This window comes from Heterodontus francisci, chromosome 14, assembly GCF_036365525.1.
Source record: "Heterodontus francisci isolate sHetFra1 chromosome 14, sHetFra1.hap1, whole genome shotgun sequence".
NCBI classification, from domain to species: Eukaryota; Metazoa; Chordata; class Chondrichthyes; order Heterodontiformes; family Heterodontidae; genus Heterodontus; species Heterodontus francisci.
The window spans coordinates 104,194,713-104,220,111 of NC_090384.1; the positions used below are offsets into that span (position 1 = coordinate 104,194,713).

The window sequence follows — 25,399 nt, forward strand, 5'->3', positions numbered from 1 at the left end:
ACTTTTTATGCCTCAGCCTTTGAAGAACCCACGTTTACTTTTGTTACTCTCTTCCTTTTAATATACTTGCAAACGCTCTTATAATCTGCCTTTGTATTTCTTGCTCGTTTGCTCTCGTTTTATTTTCACCGTCCATCAATTTTTTGGTCGTCCTTTTTCTGGTTTCTAAAACTCTCCCACTCAAGCTAACTACTCTTAGCAATATTATAAGCCTATTTTAATCCAATACTATCCTTAACCTCTTCAGCTTGCCATGGAAATTTTATTTTTCCATGGAATGTCTATTTGTTGGGATTTATAAAATATTTCTTTAAATGTTTGCCATTGCACATGTTAATCCAATTTCCCAATCTACCATATGCAATTTACCCCTCATACCTATGTAACTGACTTTATTTAATTTTAAGACTTGAGTTTCAGACTTAAGTACATCACTGTCAAACTCGATGTGAAGTTCATCATATTAAGACCATTCTTCCCCAGAGGTTCCCTTGTAGTGAAATTACTAATTAACTATATCTCATTGCACAAGGCAAGATCTATAATAGCCTGTTCCCTGGTTGGTTCCATGACCTATTGTTCTAGAGAAATGTCTCAAATGCATTCCATAAATTCGTCCCCCAAATTATTTTCGCCAATTTGATTTGATCTGTTTGAAGATTAAAGTCCCCCATGATTGTTCCATTACCTTTGTTATATCCTAATTTCTTGAATACTCTGTTCAATAATATAGCTACAGTTATTGGGGGATGGAGGCAGCTGTAAACTACTCCCACCAGTGTTTTCTGACCCTTGTTATTTCTTATCTGCACTCATATTAGGCCTACTAACCCCTTTTTCCCCCCCACCCCCTGCCCGCCTACCGACCCTGCACCTTTTCCATTTTGTCTTTCCAAACATCAAGTATCCTGAAATATTTATTTCCCAACCCTGGTCACCATCCAACCACATCTCTTCAATGGCTATTAAAATCAAACCCATTGATCTCTATTTGCGGCATTTATTTGTCTAGTTGTGAATGCTTCATGCATTCAGATAATGCACTTTTAATTTTAACTTTTTGCCATCATTCCCTAATTTGACGTTATTCACTGATGTGCTATTACCAGTAAACTCTCTGTCCAGTCCGGATTAAGTGGAGGCCGTCCTAACGGAACAATTCCCTCTTTCCCAATACTGATGTCAGTGCCCCATGAATCGAAACCCTTGTCTCCCATACCACTCTTTGAGCCAGACGTTCAACACTGTGATCTGTTTAAGCACATGTCAATTTGCATGTAGTTTAGGAATAATCTAGAGGTTATGACTTTTTAGATTCTGCTTTTTAATTTGTACTCTAGCTCCTCCAACTCTGTGAACGGAACATCATTCCTAATTCTACTTATGTTAGTTCTTATGTGGACTATAGATGGATCTTCCCCCTCTAAGATTTTCCCCAGTGATAAGCAGATAGATATCCTTAACCCTAGCACCAGGCAGGCAGCACAGCCTTCGGGATTCCTGTCATGGCTGCACAGAACAGTATCTATCCCCCTGACTATACTGTCCCCCACCACATTCCTTTTTACTTCCACCATTTGAATGGTCTCCTGTACCATGGTGCCGTCTTTGTTCTTGTTGATACATGTAGCAAGTACCTTGTACCTGTTGGACAAGGTCAAAGGTTGAGGCTCCTTCATCCCTGCATCTTGGATCCCTGTACCTGCCTGACTCGCGGTCACATTGTTTTGTCCCTGACATTGACCATATCTAAATCCCTTCTTAATTTAAGGGATGTGACTGCCTCCTGGATCAAAATATCCAGATACCTGTCTGCCTCGCTGATGCATTGCAATGCCTGCAACTCAGGCTCCGGCTCAACACATTGCACTCGAAGTTCCCTGCGTTGCAGACATTTATTGTAGATGTGGTTGCTTTGGATCTCACTGGTCTCTGCCACCTCCAACAGAGTGCCTTTATGATACACCACTTGTCCTGCCATCCCTGTCTGATCTTGCTTTATATATTTAATTAGTTAAGGCTTTATTCATTCTATTTTTAATTGCATTAACTCGTTTATGTAGTTTTAAATTACTGATTTATTGAAGTAATAGTTATATTTTACCAGCTCCTAGTTTAAACCACTGCCCTTGCTTTAAGGGCAAAAAAAACTCAGCAACCAATCACCTTCCTGCTGTCCTGTGATATTGCTTTTGAATCATCGAGTCATTACAGCACAGGAGACATTCAGCCCATGCCAGCTCTTTGTAGAACTGTTAAGACCGAGGTGGGAGGAGTGCACTGTCTTTTCTAGTTCCTGTTCTCCACAGGTCACAACATATATTTAACAAAGTGATTATTGACAACGCAGCTGGCCGCTAACGTCATCAGACTGCGCCAAGCTGCGCACATGCGCAAACGGGCTCCTGCTGTCTGCGCGTGCGCAGTGTTCCGGATTGCCAGGACTGATTGGGGCATGCGCTGATGATGTCATCGTGTAACGCGGGGAAGTGGGGGTGAAGCGGAGAGAGAGCGGCTGAAGACCTTGGTGGCGGTGGGTGTGCTCTCTTCCTCTCCGCACCCCCCGGCCATTGCCCCCTCCGCCCGCTCGCTTCCCGCCCTCCCACTCTCTCCGGCCACTTGCTTCCTCCCCATCCACCCCGCCCCCCCACCCACGCTCTCCGACCACTCTGTGCCTGCTCTTCCCCCCCCCCCTTTAAAATTCCCCACACATAAACTGAAAAAAAATACAGAAATTCTGTCTGCAGAGGTCTGTTACAAGAAAAAGACAGAAAAGAATACTTTGACCAAAAGCTTTCTAATTCTTGAAGAAAAAAGAAACGATATGGAAGGATGTCAGTTCCTTTCGGTCTGATGCTGGGTATACGGTCACGAGTCACTGGAATCTTTTCTGGAGCAGTTCTTTTCTTGCGGCGTTGAGAATTAATCTGGCAGATTTTCTCAGGAGAAATGTAGCATCAGGGGTTTCAGCCAGCACACACTTGAATCGCAGGGTTTTTCCCAAGACCGGAGGGAAGAGGAGCTGACACACTGAACTTCTCTGGGTATCTTAGAGAGGTGCCGGAAAGATGAGGGGGGTGAGGGAGAGGTGGTGTCTTTCCTTAGCAAGCAAAACATCAACTGTCTTTAAAACAAGTCACACCCCAACTGAACTGAAAACAATCCAAACCCCAAACAGAAAGTCAACCTCTTTACCTCCATCTTCTTTTGGGCCTCCTTATCTCGAGAGACAATGGATACGCGCCTGGAGGTGGTCAGTACCTCCATAAACCTTGATATTTGGCGTCTCTGTAAACATCTCCCCATAGTCCAAGGTTCCTGTTGCATATTTACCTGAAGGAAGGTGATCTCCTGTAGAGGTCGTTTTTAGCAGTCCTTGATTCTTCCAGTAAGTGTTTTCAGTCAACCCAGTGAAAAATACAATGTCCAACGTTTCTTCAGGCTTCCAAATGAATTCATTTCCACAATTTAAATATGAGTCCTTAAAAGCATATTTTTTTAAAAAAGAAGCCTCTCATAACAAGAACAGTCCAGTCTGTCTCAATCTCCCCTGTTCTATCCTCATGGCCCTGCAGGTTTATTTCCCTCATGTGCCTATCAAATTTCCTTTTGAAATCATTGATTGTCTCCACTTCCACCAACCTTCTAGGTAGTGAGTTCCAGGTCATTACCACTCACTGGATAAAAAAAATTCTTCCTCACACCCCATGCATCTCTTGCCCAAAACCTTAAATCTGTGTTCCTGAGTCCTTGTACCATCAGCGAATGGGAACAGCTTTTCGTCGTCCACCCTATCTAAACTTGTCACAGTCTTGTACACCTCTGTCAGATCTCCCCTGACCACCTTTGCTCCAAGGAGAGCAGCCCCAGTTTCTCCAGTCTAACCTTGTAGATAAATGCCCTCACCCCTGGAACCATTTTGGTAAATCTCCTTCGTACCCTCTCAAGGACTCTTGCATCCTTCCTAAAGTGTGACCAGAACTGAATGCAGTACGCTAGTTGTGACCTAACTAGAGCTTTATAAAGGTTCAGCAAAATTTCCCTGCTTTTGTACGCAGTACCTCTATTTATGAAGCCCAAGAACCCACTCTGTGTTGTGCCACCTTCAAAGATTGATACACATGAACCCCCAGGTTCCCCATTTTTTGCTCCTGCTCTTTTTAGTCACACTGCTCTCTGTCATTGTCCCGCTCTCGCTGTGCTGTTACTGCTCCGTCCTTTTTATCCCCTCCGCTTGGGATAGTCCTACTCTTGCTGTGCTCTCTCCGCTTCCTTTATACCCATTGCTCTCAGTTGTTGGTCCTGCTCTTGATGGTGTGTTTTGCAATGGTGTTCCCATGCACCTGCTGCCCTTGTCCTTCTAGGTGGTAGAGTTCGTGGGTTTGGGGGAGGTGCTGTCAAAGAAGCCTTGGCAAGTTGCTACAGTGCATCTTGTAGATGGTTGACTTTGCAGCCATGGTGCGCCGCATTGCACCCTCCCATTGCAACACCACCCCTGGCAGGAAGGTCTAATTACAGTGTGACATGTTTACATAGGCAGTCTCTGTGGTGGAGGTAGGTTCAATCGAGGCATTCAAGAGGGAATTGGATTGTTGTTTAGAAAGCAAGGCACAACAAGCTGAATGGCTTCCTTCTGTGCTGTAACCATTCTGCGATTGTTATAAACACAGCAATTGCAATTTCATAGAATGGTTACAGCACAGAAGGAGGTCATTCGGACCCTCGTGTCCATGCAGTCTCCCTGTAAGAGACACTCAGCTTGTCCTACTCCCCTGCTGTTTCCTGCAAATTTTTTTCTTCAGATAATTATCTAATTCCCTTTTGAAAGCTATGATTGAATCTGTCTCCACCACATTCTCAGGCAGTGCATTCCAGAACCTAACCACTCACTGTTTTTTTGAAAAAAATTTCCTCATGTTGTCTCTGGTTCTTTTACCTATCACCTTAAATTGTTGTCCTCTGGCTCATAACCTTTCCACCAATGGGAACAGTTTTTCCTTATCTATTCTGTCCAGACCCCTCATGGTTTTGAACACTTCTATCAAATCTGCTCTCAACCTTCAGTTCTGTAAGGAGAACTGCCCCAGCTTTGCCAGTCTATCCCCGTAACTGAAGTCTCTCATCCCCAGAACGATTCTTGCAAATCTTTCTGCACCCTCTCCAATGTCTTCACGTCGTTCCGAAATTGTGGTGCCCGAATTGGACACAATACTCCAGTTGAGGCTGAAACAGTGTTTTATACAGGTTCATCATAACTTCCTTCCTTTTGTACTCCGTGCCTGTATTTATAAAGCTCAGGATCCTGTATGCTTTATGAATTGCTTTCTCAACCTTCCCTGCCACCTTCAGTGATCTGTACACATATACTCCAGGTCCCTCTGCTCCTGCACCCCTTTTAGAATCGTATTGTTTATTTTGTACTGCCTTTTCTTGTTCTTTCAAACAAAATGTATCACTTCACATTTCCCTGCATTAAATTTAATCTGCCGAGAGACCATCCATTCCACGAGCCTGTCATTTTCAAGTCTATCATTGTCTTCCTTAAGGTTCACAATTCTTCCAAGTTTCGTGTCATCTGCATATTTAGAAATTGTGCCCTGCACACCCAAGTCTAGTTCATTAATATAGCTCAAGAAAAGCAGTGGTCCTTATACTGGCCCATGGGGAACCCCACTATATACCTTCCTCCAGTCCAAAATTAGTTAAACACGGTAATACAAAATAAGAATAGAATATGTGACTTAGGGACTACATTCTGGCCCAGTTATCTCCACCCTCTAATCTCATTCCACCTGAAAGCTACAGTTGGTCTCTACTTTCAGTGTGCATTAGACCAGTTTCTGTTCACGATGAACAGCTGGGACGAGTAGCTTTACGATACTTGTAAGCAGCACCTCCGGTATGATTTGCTTTCTGCAGTTTTAGGCACAGTTGCTAACAATGTGACTGCTCTGAGGGTTTGTCGATGTACCATTTGATAGTCCCTTAAGGTGGCAAAATTTCCCTTGCCTTTTCAGAGACTGTACTGATGCAGCTTCACTTTCTTTTTTAACTCCTGGATGTAAATTTGTTTTCAGGATTACTACAAGACTGGCATAATCCGCTGTCCCGATGGGATCTCAATACCTGAACTGAGAGAAGCTTGTGATTACCTCTGCATCTCCTTTGATTACAGTACCATCAAATGCAGAGATCTCAGTAAGTATGCTGACTGTACCTTGGGAAAACGTAAAATATTTCCAGTCCTATATTGTCAGTCATCACGAGTCAAAGATTTTTTATAATAGGACTATTGTTTAATGTGTAATGCATATGATAGAATCTAACCGCACCGAAGGAGGCCATTTTCTGCTCTGTGCTCGTTCTTTAAAGGAACTATCGAGTGAGTTCGACTCCCTTCCTCTTTTGAGAGTGTGCCAAACTGTTGGTCTGAATTTTGGAAAGTGTTAGGCTCCTTGGAAATTCCTTGATTTTTATTTTTGTATGATTGATAGCAAGCATTTAAAATAGTTTTTGATTAATTTGTAGTGTGTTTGCTTGTATCAAAATTTAAGTGCCAAGTTACTGTTCTTGATGGTCAGTGCTTCTCTGATTTTGGTTGGAAGAAGAAGGCGAGGCAGTATAAGCGAAAGGTTACATTTCTAAAGGGGGTGCAGGGACAGAGACACCTGAGAGTGCAGTGGAGGCAAATGCAATTGTGGCTTTCAAAAGAGAATTGGATAAGCACCTGAAGATAAAAATTTTGCAGGGATATGGGGAAAGGGCTGTGTAGTGGGACTAGCTGAATTGCTCTTGCAGAGAACTGGCACAGACTTGACTGACCATATGGCCTCCTTCTGTGCTGTAACCATTCTATGATGATTTCCTCCCTGGTTTCCAAATACTATCTGGCCTAAGAGTAAAAGTTGGTCTTGAGTTCTCCCTAATTTTACAAAGTAACTGTGCCACACCGACTTCAAGATCTACTAGGATAGGGATGTCCAAAATCTCACCTGCAAGCTCCTTTTACCAGTCTGCTGCACTGTTTCATTCATGTTTGCATGCTTGTTAAAAGCCATTTTCAAATTTGGTAAGAAAAATGAGGACAGACAATATAAACTGAATGGTAACATTTTAAAGGAGGTGCAGGAACAGAAAGGCTGGGGGCGTGTGTGTACACAAATCTTTGAAGGTGACAGGACAAGTTGAGAAGGCTTCTTAAAAAAGCATATATATGCTATCCTTGGCTTTATAAGCAGAGTACAAAAGCACGAAAGTTATGTTGAACCTTCATAAAATACTGGATAGTCCTCAGCTGGAGTATTGTGTTCCATTCTGAGCACGAACTTTAGGAGGGATGTGAAAGCCTTAGAGAGAGTGTAGAGGAGATTAACCAGTCTGGTACCAGAGAAGAGGGACTTCACTATGTGCAGAGACTAGTGAAGCTGAGATTGTAATTGAGAATTAATCATAAAATAAATTGTACCTTACAGTTTTAGAGCAGCAAAGCTGAAGAGGACAGGCTGGACGGGGGTTGCACCTGAACAGAGCTGGGACTGAGTTCCTTGCGGGATGTTTTGTCAGTGCTGCTGGGGAGGGTTTAAACTAGTTTGGCAGGGGGATGGGGACCTGAGGGTAAACTCAGTTGGGACAAAATCAGAAATGAAAATGGAAGGCAGAAAATTAGTGGATGAGTCTCGAAGGCAGAGGAAACAGGTTAGAAAAAAGAGTTTGGCAGTGCTCAAAGGTATCTACTTCATTGCAAAGGGTAGAGCACATAAAGCATACAAGCTGAGGGCACAGATAGTTACATGGCACAATGATATCATAGCTATTAGAGAAACATGGCTTAAGGAGGGACAGGAATCACACCTCAACATTCCTGGTTACAGGGTTTTCAGATGTGATAGAGAGGCGGATGAAACAGGAGGGGAGGGTGGTAATTTTGGTCAAAGAAACAATTGCAGTTATGAGGAGGGATGATATGTTAGAAGGATCATCAAATGAGTCCACATGAATTGAGCTAAGGAACAAAAAACAAGGCAATCACACTGCTGGGAGTGTGCTATAGACCCCCAAACAGTCAGAGGGAGATAGAAGAGCAGATATGTAGGCAAATCTCTGAATTGCAAAAACAATAGGGCAGTAATGGCGGATTTTAACTACCCAAATATTAACTGGCATATTTTTAGCGTGAAAGGAATTGAGGGAGCAGAATTCTTGAGGTGCATTCAGGAGAACGTTTTTGGCCAGTATATAGCAAGTCCAACAAGAGAGGGCACAGTTTTGGACTTAGTTTTAGGAAATGAAGCAGGGCGGGTGGAAGGAGTGGGAATGACAGTGGGAGAGCGTTTTGGTGGTAGTGATCATAATTCAGTCAGTTTTAACATAATAATGGAAAAGGACAGAGATAGAACAGGAGTTAGAGTTCTCAATTGAGGCAAGGCCAATTTTAATAAGCTGAGGAGTGGTTTAGCGAAAGTGGACTGGAACCAGCTACTGGAAGGTCAATCAGTGTCAGAGCAGTGGGAGGCATTCAAAGGGGAGATTCAAGGGTTTCAGAGTAAACATGTTTCCACAAAGGAAAAGGGTGAGATGGCCAAATCTAGAGCCCCCTGGATGTCAAGGAGCTTACAGAATATGATAAGGCAGAAAAGGAAAGCTTATGTCCGACACCGAGAACTCAGTACTACAGAAAGCCGAGAGGAGTATAGACAGTGGAGGGGTTGAAAACAAAAAGGAAATTAGGAAAGCAAAGAGAGGGCATGAAAGAATATTGGCAAGTGTTATGACCAGGTGAGAAAGGGGTCTAGGCTTCCCGCTCAGCCTTCACCTGGTCTTGCCGTAACAGGGTTTATTTTTAAAAACACCGTTTTTAGCTCCCACTTGGTGAATCCTTGTTCACTGCTTTCCAATTATAAGGCAAAGAAACCAGCCAAACAGGTTTTTTTATGTTTAAAGAAGAAAAGTTGAAATTTATTAAACTTGAACTCGACTTCGGTTAATGCCTGAGGATCTGCGATGCGCTCACGCTAGCATACATACGCAATACACACATGCAGATTGAGACAGAAAAGAGCAGAAGAAATAAAGTGGAAAAGTTTGAGGAAATATCTGAAGATGGTTTTGGTTACTGTTCTTCGAGTTCGCTGTAGAGTCCTTGACTGTAGGTAGATCTTGCTTTTCGTTAGGGCCCAGTATTCTTGTTAAGTCTTGTTCGATGTAGGAGACTTTTGTCTCTTGAGGTTCGCGTCTTCAGTGGATTTGGAGTTCCGTGACAAAGAGATGGGAGCAGACAGGAGAGGCTGTGACGAGCCAACCAGGAGAGGGCTTTACAGTCCAGGAGCAAACAGTCTCTCTCTCTCTCTCTCTCGAGCTGTTTGTACAATTCAAAAAAAACTCAGGTTACCCAGCAGTTTAGTCATGTGACTAGCTGGTCTGACCACGTCTGTTTGTGTATTCTGCCATCTTAGCAGTCATTCTGGAATGTGAACATCCTCACCTTCAATGTCTGTTGATTAAAGTCCATTGTGAGTTGAATGTGTCAGGGAATGGTCCTTTGTCTCCACAAGTACTGTCTGTTAGTATGTAAATGTTTTTTCCAGCCATGGCTGATCTGTTTAGCAAGTTATTTCCTCATTCCAGCATCAGTTTAAAAATCAGTGTTCATTCGACAAAATTAATATGCCTCATGGCAGGTGGGGGTCTGCATGACAGCAAGCAAAATCAAGGTGAACCTAAAGATGTTTTATCAATACATTAAGAGTAAGAGGATAACTAAGGAGAGAGTAGGGTCCATAAAAAACCAGAAAGGTAACCTATGTGTAGGGGTGGAAGATGTTGGTATGGTTCTTAATGAATTTTTTGCGCCTGTCTTCACAAAAGAGGGGGACGATGCAGATATTGTAGTTAAGGAGGAGGAGTGTGAAGTATTGGATGTGATAAACATAGGGAGAGAGGAAGTATTAATGGGATTAGTATCCTTGGAAGTGGATAAGATAAAATCTAAAAATCACCAGAGCCGGATGAAATGTAACCCAGGCTGTTAAAAGAAGCCAGGGAGGAAATAGCAGAAGGTCTGACCATCATTTTCCAATCCTCATTGGATGCAGGTGTGGTGCTGGAGGATTGTAGGACTGCTAACATTGTATCTTTGTTTAAAAGGGGAGTGAGGGATAGACCGAATAATTACTGGCCAGTCAGTCTAACCTCCGTAGTGGGCAAATTATTGCAATCAATTCTGCGCAATAGGATAAACTGTCACTTAGAAAGGCATGGATTAATCAAGGATAGTCAGCATAGATTTGTTAAGGTAAGATCGTGCCTGGCTAACTTGGTTGAATTTTTTGAAGAAGTAACAGGGAGGATTGATGAGGGTAGTGCAGTTGACGTGAACTACATAGATTTTATCAAGGCTTTTGACAAGGTTCCACATAGCAGACTGGTTTAAAAAAAACAAAAAGCACATGGAATCCAGAGGAATGTAGCAAGCTGGATACAAAATTGGCTCAGTTGCAGGAAACAAAGGGTAATTGTCTATGGGTATTTTTGCAGCTGGAAGGCTGTTTCCAGTGGCGTTCTGCAGGGCTGAATACTAGGTCCCCTGCCTTTTGTGGTATATATTAACGATTTGGGCATAAATGGAGGGAGCATGATCAAGAAGTTTGCAGACGACACAAAAATTGGCTGTGTAGTTTTTGGCGAGGAGGATAGCTGTAGACTGCAGAAAGATATCGATGAACTGGTCAGGTGGGCAGAAATGTGGCAAATGGAATTCAAACCGGAGATGGGTGAGGTGATGCATTTGGGGAAGATAAAAAAGGCAAAGGAATATGTGATTAATGGGAGGATACTGAGAGGTGTAGAGGAAGTGAGGGACCTTGGAGTGAATGTCCACAGATCCCTGAAGGTAGCAGGACAGGTCGATAAGGTGGTTAAGAAGGCATATGGAATCCTTTCCTTTATTAGCTGAGGTATAGAATATAAGAGCAGGGAGGTTATGCTGGAACTGTATATATCATTGGTTAGGCCACAACTTGAGTACTGTGTGCAGTTCTGGTCACCTCATTACCGGAAGGATGTAAGTGCACTGGAGAGGGTACAGAGGAGATTTACGAGGATGTTGCCAGGACTGAACAAATGCAGCTACGAGGAAAGATTGGATAGGCTGAGGTTCTTTTTGGAACAGAGAAGTCTGATTCAAAATTTTGTACATTTCAGGGGCCTGGATAGAGTGGATGCGAAGGGCCTATTTACCTTAGCAGAGAGGTCAGTGACTAGGGGGCATAGAGTTAAAGTGATTGGTAGAAAGATTAGAGGAGAGGTGAGGAAAAAACTTTTTCACCCAGAGGGTGGTGGGGGTCCGGAACTCACTGCTTGAAAGGGTAGTAGAGGTAGAAACCCTCAACTCATTCAAAAGGAGTCTGGATATACACCTCCAGTGCTGTAACCTGCAGGCTATGGACCAAATGCTGGAAAGCGGGATTAGGCTAGGTGGATTGTTTTTCGGCTGGCGCAGACACAATGGGCCAAGTGGCCTCTTTCTGAGCTGTAAACTTTCTATGACTCTATGACACCTGACAGAGGTAGTAAAAGTCATGAGGGATTTTGAAAGAGTAAATAATTAGGAACTGTGACAGACGGGTGTGTAACCAGAGGCTGTAGGTCTAAGGTAATTGGCAAAAGAACCAGAGGTGAGATGAGTTTTTTTTATGACATAGTGAGTTGTGATCTGGATTGCCCTACCTGACGGAGTGGAAGACGACGCAACAGTAACTTTGAAGAGAGAATTGGATCAATACATAAAGGGGAAAGAATTTGACGGGCTATAAGGAAAGGGCAGATAGCTCTTTCAAAGAGCTGGCATAAACACAATGGGCTGTTTTATTACTGTAAGATTCTAAAATCTGTTCAGCATCAGCTTTTTAAACATCTCTGGGTGGAGGATTTGAAAAGGCTCCTCTCTGATTCTGAATCTGGTAATCAATTGCACAGCTACCATTTCACCCCAATCAGGAGTCTGTCTTTACCAGTGCTTTGGATCTGTGAAGTTTGAAGAGCTGAGACTCGAGCTTCCTGGTTTTCGGGCTTTGGATGGGAAGTGGGGGTGGGGTCAGAGCTGTCGGACAGGAGCATTTTTGCATGTATGGGGGCAAGGAGCGGGTGGCATATGAGTGTAATCAATGCTGCCCACTCAATATGCCAGTTCTCTGTGCTCCAAAGGCTCCAATCGTGCAGTGCCAGAGCGACCGATATACTGTTCCCTCTGGACCCTGTGGAGATGGGACAGGTCTCTGCTGTTCAGTGTTTAAAAAGTAAGAGCAGAGTCAAGTAACTGACTGGTTGGTTGATTTGCCTCAAGTTAAGAATCTGGATTATCTCATTCAGTTCTGCCATTGCACCTTCAGCAGAACTCTGACATATTAAATGGGCGTTCTGTGTTTTTTTTATTTAAGGTGCTCTCATGCATGAACTCTCCAATGATGGCGCGCGCAAGCAGTTTGAATCTTACCTGGAGGAAATGATTCTTCCGCTGATGGTGGCCAGTGCCCAGAGCGGTGACCGAGAGTGCCACATTGTAGTGTTAACTGACGATGATGTGGTTGACTGGGATGAGGAGTATCCACCGCAGATGGGCGAGGAATATTCACAAAGTAAGCTGTCAGTTTGATTGTGCATTATTCCAGGACATTAGTCTTGGAGTTTTGTACATCGATGTAATTTTTAATGCATGCAATGTCTTTAAAAGTACATTTTAGGGCACAATCTTTTGGCTTAAGTGTGCTGTTTGCATTTCTCTAATTGCTGTTATCATCTGTCACTTTTCTTTTGCAATTCTCAGCCCTGGAAACTCCTGTTCATATAGTCTTTTGCTATGCAGCTTTGAAGGTTTTCACAGTCCTGGTTTAATAGCAGTGTGTCAGTGTCCTCGCGGATGTCATCATTTTCTTTAGAAGCTACCAGTCTCACTGAGGAGTCTCCCTTGTTCTTTCGAACAATGGAGTAACAAAGCATTGCTGAATTGGTATGGCATTGTGTTACGACCAGGTGAGAAAGGTGTCCAGGGTTCCCTCTCAGCCTTCATCTGGTCTTACCATAACAGGGTTTAATTTTTAAACATTGTTTTTAGCTTCCCCTTGGTGAATCCTTGTTCACTGCTTTCCAATTATAAGGCAAAGAAACCAGCACAAACAGGCTTTCTTAGGTTTAAAGAAGAAAGGTTGAAATTTATTAAACTTAAACTCTAATTCGGTTAACACCTATGGATCCAAGACACGCCCATGCTAGCATGCATATGTGATTCACGCATGCAGATAGATACAGAAAAGTGCAGCAGAAATAAAGTGGAAACGTTTGAGGCAATATCTGAAGAGGGTTTTTGTTATGGTTCTTCGCACTCACTGTGGAGTCCTTGCTTGTAGGTAGATCTTGCTTTTCGTAGGGACCCAGTATTCTTCTAAAACCTTGTTCGCTGTAGGAGACTTTTCTCTCTTGGGGTTCATGTGTCTTCAATGGATTTGGAGTTCCCTGAGAAAGAGATGGGAGCACCAGACAGGAAAGGTCTTCTTCGGTCCAGGAGCATTCTGCAGTCTCTCTGTTCACAAACTCTTAGTACAATTTTGAAAAACCAGGTTGCCAAGCAGGCTAGTCAAGTGACCAGCTGGTCTGACCCCGTCTGTTTGTGGATTCGGCCATCCCAGCAGTCATCCTGAAATTTGAGCTCCCTCATCTTCAATGTCTGGTGCTCAAAGTCCATTGTGGGTTAAATTGGATAAGGGAAGTAACCCCTTTGTCTCCACAAGCACTGTCTGTTAATATGCAAATGTCTTTCCAGCCAAGGACCTGGTGATTTCTTTTTTTAAACTAGTCACTTCAACAGTTTTCAAATCAATGTTCATGACAAAATTAATGTGCCTCATTCTTGGCAGGTGGGGGGTCTGCATGACATATTGATTTACCACAGGTGCTGGCATTATCTGGTGACACGGAGCTGACAGTGCTAGGGTCTGCTGCCAAGTTGGCATAAGTATCTGTTCAGGTAAGGGTTGCTCCGCCCATGTGTGCAGGTAGCTTGTGTATTATCTTCTGTTATCATCTTTAGTTACAGTAGCTGAGTGGGTAGTACCCTCGCCTCTGAGTCAGAAGTTTGTAGATTCAAACCGAACTTCAGAGACTTGAGCACAAAATCTAAGCTAACACTTCATTCTGGTGCTGCACTGTTAAAGTTGTCATCTTTCAGATGAGATGTTAAACTGCGGCTCTCTCAGGTGGACATAAAAGATCTCGTTGCCCTATTTCGCAGAGTGGGGTTACTCATCCAACATCACTGAAATAGGTTATCTGGTCATTATCACATTGCTGTTTGTGGGATCTTGCTGTGCTCAGATTAGCTGCTGTTTCCCCTATTACCACAGTGACTACACTTCAAAAGTACTTCATTGGCTGTAAAGTGCTTTGGAACATCCTGAAGTCCTGAAAGGCATGATATAAATGCAAGTCTTTTTTCTTTAAATGTCCGAATCTCAGTAAATCTGCTCTGTCCCTGATTGTTGTGAAGCATTTGAGGCATCTTCCTGCACTATATAAATACAAAATATTTTTAGTAAATTGATCTCTGGCTGCCTTTATTACCTGCTCCTATTTGCATTTGGAAGGTGATGATCGGCCTTTTTCTTGCTTTGTTTCACAACTCAGTGGCTTGTGCAAGACTGTGACAGAGGGCATTGGGTCAATCACGTAGTTCTGTATAATCTAGACTAAGTAAAGGTGGCAGGTTCCCTTCCCTGAGGGGAATTAATGGAACAGTTACAATATTTTGTGTGTGTTGCTAATCCACAAAGTTCTCGAGTTCTGTTTCACAACTTGTCCTAGTGGGGTATTAATTCATGATCTGTTGCTTGGTAGTCCAGTGCACTGCTACTACTGTTCCAAGTAGACTGACAAAGTTTCATGAACCTAAGCACTGAAGCAATACTTGGTGCAAAATCAATTAAAATAGCAATGTTCAAGTGCAATTTAGTACCATTTGTGTAGCATAAATTTTTGTGGAACTTTCACCTTGTCTGGTCATATGTGCACTCGTGCATCACTAGAAATATTTCATTATTCAAAGCTGTTTCAAACAGTCATGAAGCAACTTGCTGCAGAAAATTTGACGGGGAAAGGTGTTTTATATTCAAATGAAGTGTGTAGCATTTCATGTTTAATATTCATTGTGATTTTGTGTGGCAGCACTCCACACGTTGCTGAACCTTATTTAATATCAGTGACATTTGCTTCACTCAGCATCGCCTGAAGCTTCCCTGCTGGTGAGCGAGCACACGTCTGGATAACTACTGCTGTTTTTTAAATTTCATCTGTCTTCTTTGTGAATAGGCACATTAATAATTGTGCAATGTGACTTTGAACTATGAAAAATTTCTCTTTTCTGGGGAAGCACATAACTTCCCAGAATTCCATTTAATGCTTTCATTTGATCTAGCGTTCTTTTTTGTGGGATGTGGGCTTGAATTCAAATCCCACCATCTGCCATGGTGGAATTTGAACCCATGCCCCCAGAGCATTAGCCTAGTCCAGTGGCATTAATACTACGCCACTGCCTCCCTGGCTCAATACAGTGAAAAGACCACAATACAACTAGGACACTAAGCACAGGCTCAATACAGGGGATCAGGGAGCAGTTGTCCAGAAAACCAGAGAGGAATGAGAAATGATTCATCAGCCTGGCAAATAAAGACTGCATGTGACATCTTACTCGAGACCTTAATTATATCTATATATAATATCTAATATAATTATACCCTGTGGCGGTCTAAATTAATTCTTCTTTGGCCTCCTTATCTCGAGAGACAATGGATACGCGCCTGGAGGTGGTCAGTGGTTTGTGAAGCAGCGCCTGGAGTGGCTATAAAGGCCAATTCTAGAGTGACAGGCTCTTCCACAGGTGCTGCAGAGAAATTTGTTTGTCGGGGCTGTTGCACAGTTGGCTCTCCCCTTGCACTTCTGTCTTTTTTCCTGCCAACTACTAAGTCTCTTCGACTCGCCACATTTTAGCCCCGTCTTTATGGCTGCCCGCCGGCTCTGGCAAACGCTGGCAACTGACTCCCATGACTTGTGATCATTGTCACAGGATTTCATGTCGCGTTTGCAGACGTCTTTAAAGCAGAGACATGGACGGCCGGTGGGTCTGATACCAGTGGCGAGCTCGCTGTACAATGTGTCTTTGGGGATCCTGCCATCTTCCATGCGGCTCACATGGCCAAGGCATCTCAAGCGCCGCTGACTCAGTAGTGTGTACAAGCTGGGGATGTTGGCCGCCTCGAGGACTTCTGTTTTGGAGATACGGTCCTGCCACCTGATGCCAAGTATTCTCCGGAGGCAGCGAAGATGGAATGAATTGAGACGTCGCTCTTGGCTGACATACGTTGTCCAGGCCTCGCTGCCATAGAGCAAGGTACTGAGGACTCTTGCTTTATGCTGTTAAAATGCACCTGAGCATGTTGCAAGTTAGTCTGTAGGACATAGAATGTAAATCGATAATCGTACTGTAAGTACGAGTGTTAAACCCAAGTGCAGTTATGTCTGTCACTAGCCTGGTAGGCTATGCTGCCTGTCTGATTTGTAACAAGGTTGTACAGACCAGAAAGTGCCAGGTTTGCTCCTGGATTGTGCTTCGCTAACTGAACTTGGGCCAGCGTTTGGAGTGGCAGCAATTAGTCTCCATGCCGTTGAGCTAAGAAAGAAGCATCAGGCTGGGAATCCTGTCCGGTGTTTCCTGCTGCAAGGTGTGGACAGGGTGGGCTTAGAATTTGATGCTCTCCATGGTGGAATGGCCTATCAGTCCCTGTCTGAAGAAACACTTTTGTCTGAGGTGCCAAAGGCTTGGAAAACTACACCAGCGATCTCTCTACCTTTTAGGAGAGATGGGGAGCAAATTGGGTAATGGAGGCAGAGTAGAGAATATTTAATGCGCCAGATGCTTACCAGTCAATAAGTAATAATCCAGTGGGCATTGCATTGTGAAGTTGCAGTCCCCAAAGGACTCACTCACCCTGAAATGTAAAGACCATCCCGAGTGCAGGCATCAGGAGAGTTCCTTGCATGTTTGCAGCAACGAAACTGAAGTTTCCACTTGTGCAAAACTAGAGGCCATCAATACGATAGAGAAATCGAGTGGGGAATTCAGAAGGAATTTCTTTCACCTGAGAATGTGGAACTTGCTACAACATGGAGTGGTTGAGACGAATAGTATAGATGTGTTTAAGGGGAAAGAAAGATTTGCATTTATATAGCGCCTTTCATGGCCACCTGATATCTCCGCATTTTGCAACCAATGAAGTACTTTTGAAGTGTTGCTTTTGTAATGTTGGATGCACTAAGTAAGCACATGAGATAGTGGGAGGAGGCCGGAGTGCAGCATGAACACGGGCATGGCTGGTTGGAAGGAATGGCCTGTTTTTGTGCTGTACATTCTACATAATTCCATACAAGTCTCATCTATTTGTTTTATTGAAGACCATAGATGTGTCCTCCCCGGCATTGAGATGACCCTGTGAAGAGAAGCAGTGTTTATGTTAATTTGGTTTAATAATGGTTGGTAACGTACTTCAGTAACCTTGATCTAAAAACAATGGAGTCTGTAGACTCCAAGGGAAGATTGGTTAGACATCTAGTTAGTTCTCAAGTAAAGAAAGGAAGAAAATTTGCATGTTTATAGCGCCTTCCATAACCCCAGGATGTCCTAAAGCATTTTACAGCCAATGAAGTACTTTTTGAAGTGGAGTCAGTGTTGTAATGTAGGAAACGCGGCAGTCAATTTGCACAAAGCAAGGATCCACAAACAGCAGTGTGATAATGGCCAGATAATCTGTTGTTCGTTTTAGTAATACAACAACAACAACAACTTGTATTTATATAGGGCTTTAATGTAATAAAACGTCCCAAAGCAGTTCACAGGAGCATTAGAAAACAGTATGACACCAAGTCACAAAAAGAGATATTGGGTCTGATGACCAAAAGCTTGGTTAAAAAGGTAGGATTTAAAGAGTGTCTTAAAGGAGGAAAGAGAGGTGGAGGGAGGGTAATCCAGAGCTTGGGGCCCAGGCAACTGAAGGCACAGCTATCAATGGTGGAGCAATTAAAATCAGGGATACACAATAGGCCAGAATTAGAGGGAAGCAGATATTTAGGAGGCGTGTGTGGCTGGAGGAGATTAAAGTGATGGGGAGGGATTTGAAAACAAGGATGATAATTTTAAAATCAAGACGTTGCTTGCTGGGAACCAGTGTAGGTCAGCGAGCACAGGGGTGATAGGGGAACAGGACTTGGAGCATGTTAAGACACCGGCAGCAGAGTTTTGGATGACCTCATGTTTATGAAGAGTAGAATGTGGGAAACCAGCAGGAGTGTGTTGGAATCGTCAAGTCTAGAAGTAATGAAGAACATGAATGAGGGTTTCAGCAATAGATGAGCTGAGACGGGTGAAGTCAGGCAATGTTACAGAGGTGGAAATAGGCAGTCTTAGTGATGGCACGAATATGAGGTCGCAAGCTCATCTCGGGGTCAAATGTGACACCAAGGTTTTGAACAGACTGGCTTAATCTCCGACTGTTTCCAGGGAAAGGCATGGAGTCGGTAGCCAGCAGAGGACAGTCCAAACCTTGCTGCCTACAAGAACCCCCCCCCCACAATGTCACCCCAGCAGAGCAAACCCCCGTGAGTGACCAGAAGGGGTTTCTGAGTCCAACGCATGTGCAACAGCTTATGCACATCATGGGTATGCAGGAAAATACCCAAGGACTGGGACTAGTAAGGACACCAGGTGTGGTAAGCAATATCCAGTTTTAAATGGGTAGAAAGATTGCTTCTATTAATGTGCGTTGCGTTAAATCCACTACACGATGTGTTTCGACCTTGGGTTACCTCACCAAGATCATAGCCAACCTACTGTTTCTGCAGGAGTGTGGGATACTGCACCTCAGCACTTTAGTTTTAGTTTTAGAGATACAGCACTGAAACAGGCCCTTCAGCCCACCGAGTCTGTGCCGACCATCAACCACCCATTTATACTAATCCTACACTAATCCCATATTCCTACCACATCCCCACCTGTCCATATATTTCCCTACCACCTACCTACACTAGGGGCAATTTATAATGGCCAATTTACCTATCAACCTGCAAGTCTTTTGGCTTGTGGGAGGAAACCGGAGCACCCGGAGAAAACCCACACAGACACAGGGAGAACTTGCAAACTCCACACGGGCAGTACCCAGAATTGAACCCGGGTCGCTGGAGCTGAGAGGCTGCGGTGCTAACCACTGCGCCACTGACTTACAGTCAGTGGTCGCAATGGTGGTCCCATGGGCCATCAATCTGGTCAGGGGGAAATGATTCCTGTTCCTCTGGCCTGGATATTCTGCTGTGGGGACCATCTCGGAAGTTAAGGTGGTTGCCTCCTCATAGCAGACGTAATCTACAACAATGCTGTTCGGTTAGTCAACATGTATGCCCCAGTCCAATACAGCGAGCGGCTGACCGTCCTCCAGGACCTCCCACTGCTGCTGGAGGACTGGTCCAGACCAGTCATTCTAGGCAGTGACTTCAACTGCTTCATTGATGCAGCTAGATGATCTGGCAGTGACGACGGCAAACTGGATGCTACGTCCAGATTCCTAATGGAAACAGTAAAAGATGCCAAGCTGCACGACGTCTTCAGCAAACCTGCAGACGGAGCGCAGTATAGATGCACCTTGTCAAGATCGGACGGGTCAGCCCATTCCAGGATTGACTTCCTGTTTGTGTCCCATGCTTTCATGGTCAGATCCACCGATGTCAAGCCAGTGTTTTTCTCTGACCACTGCCTCTTACTGTTCGACTGTCACTTACTGGACGACCAGCGGGTTGGCAGGGGGACATGGAAGCTGAACGTAACACTGCTGACCCCAGAAAACACTAAGGAACTCGATAGGGATTACAAAGGTTGGAGAACCATGGGAAGCGATCAAGGCGAACACCAAGAGGTTCTTTATCCTCAAAAGTGTTCAGAAGGTGAGAGAGAGACAGAGGGAAATGTCCCGACTCCAGGAAAGAATGCAAAATCTGCTCCGGCTGCAGTCAATGGGGGTCGAGGTCAAGGAGGATCTCCAAGAGGTGAGGAGCCAGTAGGCCTCGCTCTTTGCTACGGAGGCCTCCAAGATCCTCTTCTGGTCCAGAGTCCACTCCATTGAGCAGGATGAGAGGGGCTCACATTTCTCCTTCCAAAAGGTACACACAGAGAGCTCTGTGATCAGCATCCTGAAGTAAGAGGATGGCTCGGTAGCGTCATCGCAGTCTGACGTACTAAGGATCAGCAAATCCCTTTATGCTGGGCTGTACGACGTGAAGCACACAGACATCACGGCCTCCCAGTCTTTCCTGTCATCTATCACGGACGAGAATATGCAGGAGAGTCTGGACAAACAGCTTACTATGGATGAGCTGACAAAGGCCGTCACGTCCTTCGAGACGAGTAAAACTCCCGGAAGCGATGGCTTACCGGTTGAGTTGTATTCGGCTCTGTAGGACTGGGTCAGCCCAGACCTGCTGGAAGTATACGAGAGTATGCTTCTGGCCGGCAGCATGTCAGAATGCATGAGGAAAGGCATCATCACCGTCATCTATAAGCGGAAGGGGGAGAGGGCAGAAATCAGAAATTGGCAGCCCATCTCACTTCTTAATGTAGACTACAAGATTCTGTCCACAGTCATTGCCAGTCGGTCAAGTCTGCTCTGGAGTTGGTGATTCACCCTGACCAGACCTGTACTGTACCCGGCAGGAAGATCTCTGATACCCTCGCGCTACTTAGGGATACGATCGCCTATGTACAAGACAAGGGAGGTGGACACCTGCCTCATCAGCTTGGACCAGGAGAAGGCTTTTGACAGGATATCGCACACATACGTGATGGACGTGCTCTCCAAAATGGGGTTTGGGGAGGGAATCTGCAATTGGATCTAACTGCACTACACAAACATCAGTAGCGCAGTCTCAATCAATGGGTGGGAATCAGCAAGTTTCCCAATCAAATCTGGAGTCAGACAGGGCTGTCCTCTCACCCGGTCTTGTTTGTTTGCTGTATCAAACCTTTTGCTAAGTTCATTAGGAAGGATGCGGGCATAAGAGGGGTGACGATCTCAGGCAGCGGAGGCACTCGGGTCAAAGCCTCCCTGTTCGTGGTCGACATTGCCGTCTTCTGCTCGGATCCGCTGTCTGTTCGCAGGCTAATGAGCATCTGGCCTCGGGACCCAAAATAAATTGCGGCAAGAGCAAGGCCATGTTCTTATGGGAACTGGGCCGACCGATCCTTTGTCCCCATCACCGTCGGGTCACACTACCTGAAAGTGCTGGGGATATGGTCTGGGACGTGCGCCAAAACCTGGAAGGAGCGTGTAGCCATGGTACACCATAAACTGAACATGTGGGAGCAGCATTCTCTCTCCATTGTGGGTAAGAACCTGGTCATTAGGTGCGAGGTGCTCTCGTTGTTACAGGTCTGGCCCATATTCCACTCCTGCACCTTTGTGGTCACCCGAGTCATTTTTCGCTTTATCTGGAGATCCAAAATGGGCCGTGTTTGCAGGGACGCGATGTTCAAACCTCTAGATAATGGGGGAGAAAACATATCCAACGTCGCCCTCATCCTGATGGCCACCTTTGTGTGTGGCTGCATCAAGCTGTGCGTAGAACCCCAGTACGCAGACATCAAGTGTCACTACGTGCTGAGGTTCTGTCTGTTCCCTGTGTTGCGAAGGATGGGTCTGTCCACATTGCCATGAAACGCTCCATCCAGTTGGACCGTGCCGTACCACCTATCCTTCGTGGAAAAGTTTCTGCAGAAAAACACCGTTGACCACCAATCCATCAGGCACAGAATGGCCTCAGGGCACTATGAGAAAAGGAGGTGTTGGATCCTGTCGGTGTAAGAAGCTCTTTGGTCTGCCTGAAACTTGCTGGTCTTCCAGTGCAAAGAGTTGTTCACGACCGAATGTTGCAGACTGGCACATTCCAAGGTCCAGGACTATGTGCAGAGGGGCGCACTAAAGCTTGGGGCAGACGCTGCAAAGGCACAATGGGGAAAGGCCACTGTGTAAGGTTCTCCCGCCATAGTGAACCAAGGGGCTGGAACCTGTGAAAAACCCCTCAGGCTGCATGCACCAAAATGTGGCTTTGCTGTATAGTGCAAATGTACATTGCATATAAAATGGAATGGAAGGGTTGTGAGGCAGCTCACGTTCTGTATTGAAGAAAACTGCTTTCTTTTGCACATTCTGGAATGTCAACTTGGAACTGTTTTGTAATGTATTTTTTACAGATTTTTATGAATAAGGTATATTTTTGGAAAAAAAAGCATGGAGTCGGTAGCTAGGGAATGGCGTTTGGAGTGAGGACTGAAAACAATGGCTTCAGTCTTCCCAATATTTGGAAATTTCTGCTTATCCGGTACAGGATGTCGGATAAGCAGTCTGATAATTTAGCGAGAGCGGTGGTGGTGAGGTAGAGCTGAGTGTCATCAGCATACATGTGAAAACTAACGCTGTGCTTTTGGATGATGATGTAATGTTAGTTGAGGGATAAATATTGGCTGGGGCACCAGGGAGAGCTCCCCTGTTCTTAGTCAGAATAATGCCACGTGATCTTTTAGGACCATCTAAGAACAGACAGAACCTCGGGAGAGTGTCTCATCCAAAAGACAGCACCTCTGACAGTGCAGCATTCTTTCAGTTGGGAGTGTCAACCTAGATATTGTGTTCAGGTCTTGCGCATGTCAAAGTAGCTGGTTATGTGCCATGCACTTTGGGTGCATTTTTCCAAGGCTACGGAAATTGTCTGTCCAGCAATGCAGGGGCAACTGATTGTGCAGGCATTGATGCTCTGGCTCCTTGCTTAGTACCGTGCCTTTGTGGAGATTATGATTGTTTTACACCAGCTGTTCAGTTCAGAGTCCTTTAAAGCCAAGTCACTGCAACTCGTGGTAAACTGAGGTGCAATCATCAGTCTCTGAGGAGGAGGCTCCTTGCTGTGGGCATCTTTCTGAATGTTCAAAATAGCTATTGCCTTTCTGTTTCGATCTGTGTTATAGCACCAGCTTAAATAACATCTCTGGGATTTGTCAAAGGGACAAGCAAAGGTTTCACTAATCTGACCTTAAAAAAGCGTCCATTATCAGCAAGCCGTATCTGGTCTCCTGCCCCCTACTTGATCTGGCAGATCCTTGGATATGTACGACCCTAGGTATCTGGATTTATTTAGCTCAGTAGTTTGCTATTCCATCCTTCTGCCCTGCTGTGCCCTCACGAATCAGAATCCAATCTCTCTCAGTAGGCCAATTTAAATTTAAGAATATCTTCAATCAAGAGGTGACGTAACATTGCTGCAAACTGGCTTGTGAAATGTGCTGTCTCTTGTATGTGGAAGGGAAGAGCTTGCATTTCTATATAGCTTTTCACGATCTCAGCAAAGTGCTTTACAACCAATGAAATACTTTTGAAGTAAAAACAAGAAGTGCTGGAAATACTCAGCAGGTCTGGCAGCACCTGTGGAGAGAGAAGCAGAGTTAACGTTTCAGGTCAGTGACCCTTCTTCAGAACTGAGTATTTCCAGCATCTCTTGTTTTTATTTCTGATTTCCAGCATCCACAGTATTTTGCTTTTATGAAATTATTTTGAAGTTGTTGTAACATAGGATAACATAGCAGCCAAATTGCACACAGTGAGCTCCTACAACAGCAATGTGATAATGACCAGATAATTTGTTTTTAATGATGTTGGTTGAGGGATAAATATTGGCCCCAGGACACTGAGGAGCACCACCTCTACTCTTCGCCGAGTGCCACGGGGTCCTTTTACATTGCAGAGGAAAGGTGGGAGACGGTAGCCAGAAGAAAGAGACAAATAACATGATATTATAGTAACTAAAACACAAATTTAACAACTTGAAATGATGGAGCAGTAGCACGAAGTATGGAATACCAAAAGATAATCACGCACAGACATGTGCGTGTACACAGTGTTGCTGCTGTTCTATGCTTACTGACCTACACGGGCACCCAGTCCAGCACTGCCTCATTTTTAAAGTTTTCTTCCTCATTTTCAAACGCCTTCATGGCCACGCCCCTCCCATGCTCTGTAACCCCATCCAGCCCTACAACCTCTGAGATCTCTACATTCCACCATCTCTGGTCTCTTGATGCATACCCCACTTTCTTTGCCTTGCCATTGGCAACTGTGACTTCAGCTGCCTCGGCCCGAAGTGCTGGCTTCTCTCCCTACAACTCTTGGCCTCCCCTCCATTTAAGACACTTTATAAAAGCTAAGTCTTTGACAAAGCCTTTGGTCACCTGTCATAATGTGTGGTTCGTGCCAAATTCTGTTTTATAATTGCTCCTGTGAAGCACCTTGGGACGTTTACTACATTAAAGGTGCTATATAAATACAAGTTGTTGTTGCACTCACAACCTTGAGACTCAGAGGCGAGTGTGCATTGCTACAGCTGACATCTAGGTTGCATGAAGGGAACGACAGGACAATTGCTGAATGGAGCTTCTGTTCAGCAGTATTAGTTCCCGAATACTCCTAACACCATGTGACGTAGAATATGTAAAAAACAAAGTCTGCCCATCTTGTAGCTGGGGCTGTTGATAAGTAAGGAGACAGTAAAATTCCAATGCCAGAAGGGTTGTAAACCAGAGGACACCGAATTGGCAAAAGAACCAAAGGTGACACGAGGGAACTTTTTTTTTATGCAATGAGTTGTGATCTGGAACGTGCTACCTGAAAGGGAGGTGGAAGCAGATTCAATTATAACTAATAATAAATACTTGAATGGAAAAAAATTACAGGGCGATTGGGAAAGGGCAGGTGATTGGGATTAATTGCATAGCTCTGCCGAAGAGGGCACGATGGTCACCTTCTGTGCTGTATGATTCTGTGATTCTAAAGCTTAGCCAGGCAGATCTTCGTTACTTACAGAGATCCCTGTGAAGAAAAACTAATTAACAAAGGTTAATTGTCCTAATTAAGTTCTCTGCTATCAACTTCCCCACCATCTCCCAGGTTGGATCCAGTTTGGGAATGTGCCAAGCATTCTGTATAATTGTCCTGCTTTTTGCAAACCCAATTATTGTTTAACAAAGCAGCTGCCATGAGACAGGTGGATTGGACAAAAAAGTCACAATGGAGAGCGATGCTGGTATATGCACTCAGTGCACCATGCAGCTTTGTATGTCTTTCATGCACCGAGACACACACACAAACAGATCCCTTTTCCTTTACCCCATTGTCTATTTACCCAATTTTCCTGCTTAGATCTCCTTTCTTGTCTGATCCTAGACGTCGAGTATCAGAACTTGCTTGCTTTCGCAAAAGCAGACCACAAAGAAAAT

At 44.5% G+C, this 25,399-nt stretch overlaps 1 protein-coding gene across 3 annotated transcripts in view; it reads left to right on the plus strand.

The window, feature by feature from the left end:
- Nucleotides 1-25,399, plus strand: part of btbd10b (BTB (POZ) domain containing 10b) — a 120,790-nt gene that overhangs the window by 90,510 nt on the left and 4,881 nt on the right. For all 3 annotated transcript variants that reach the window (XM_068046668.1, XM_068046666.1, XM_068046669.1), the window contains 2 exons: nt 6,078-6,198; nt 12,435-12,632. In XM_068046668.1, the coding sequence (XP_067902769.1) occupies nt 6,078-6,198; nt 12,435-12,632 (319 nt within the window). The remainder of the gene's footprint in view (nt 1-6,077; nt 6,199-12,434; nt 12,633-25,399) is intronic.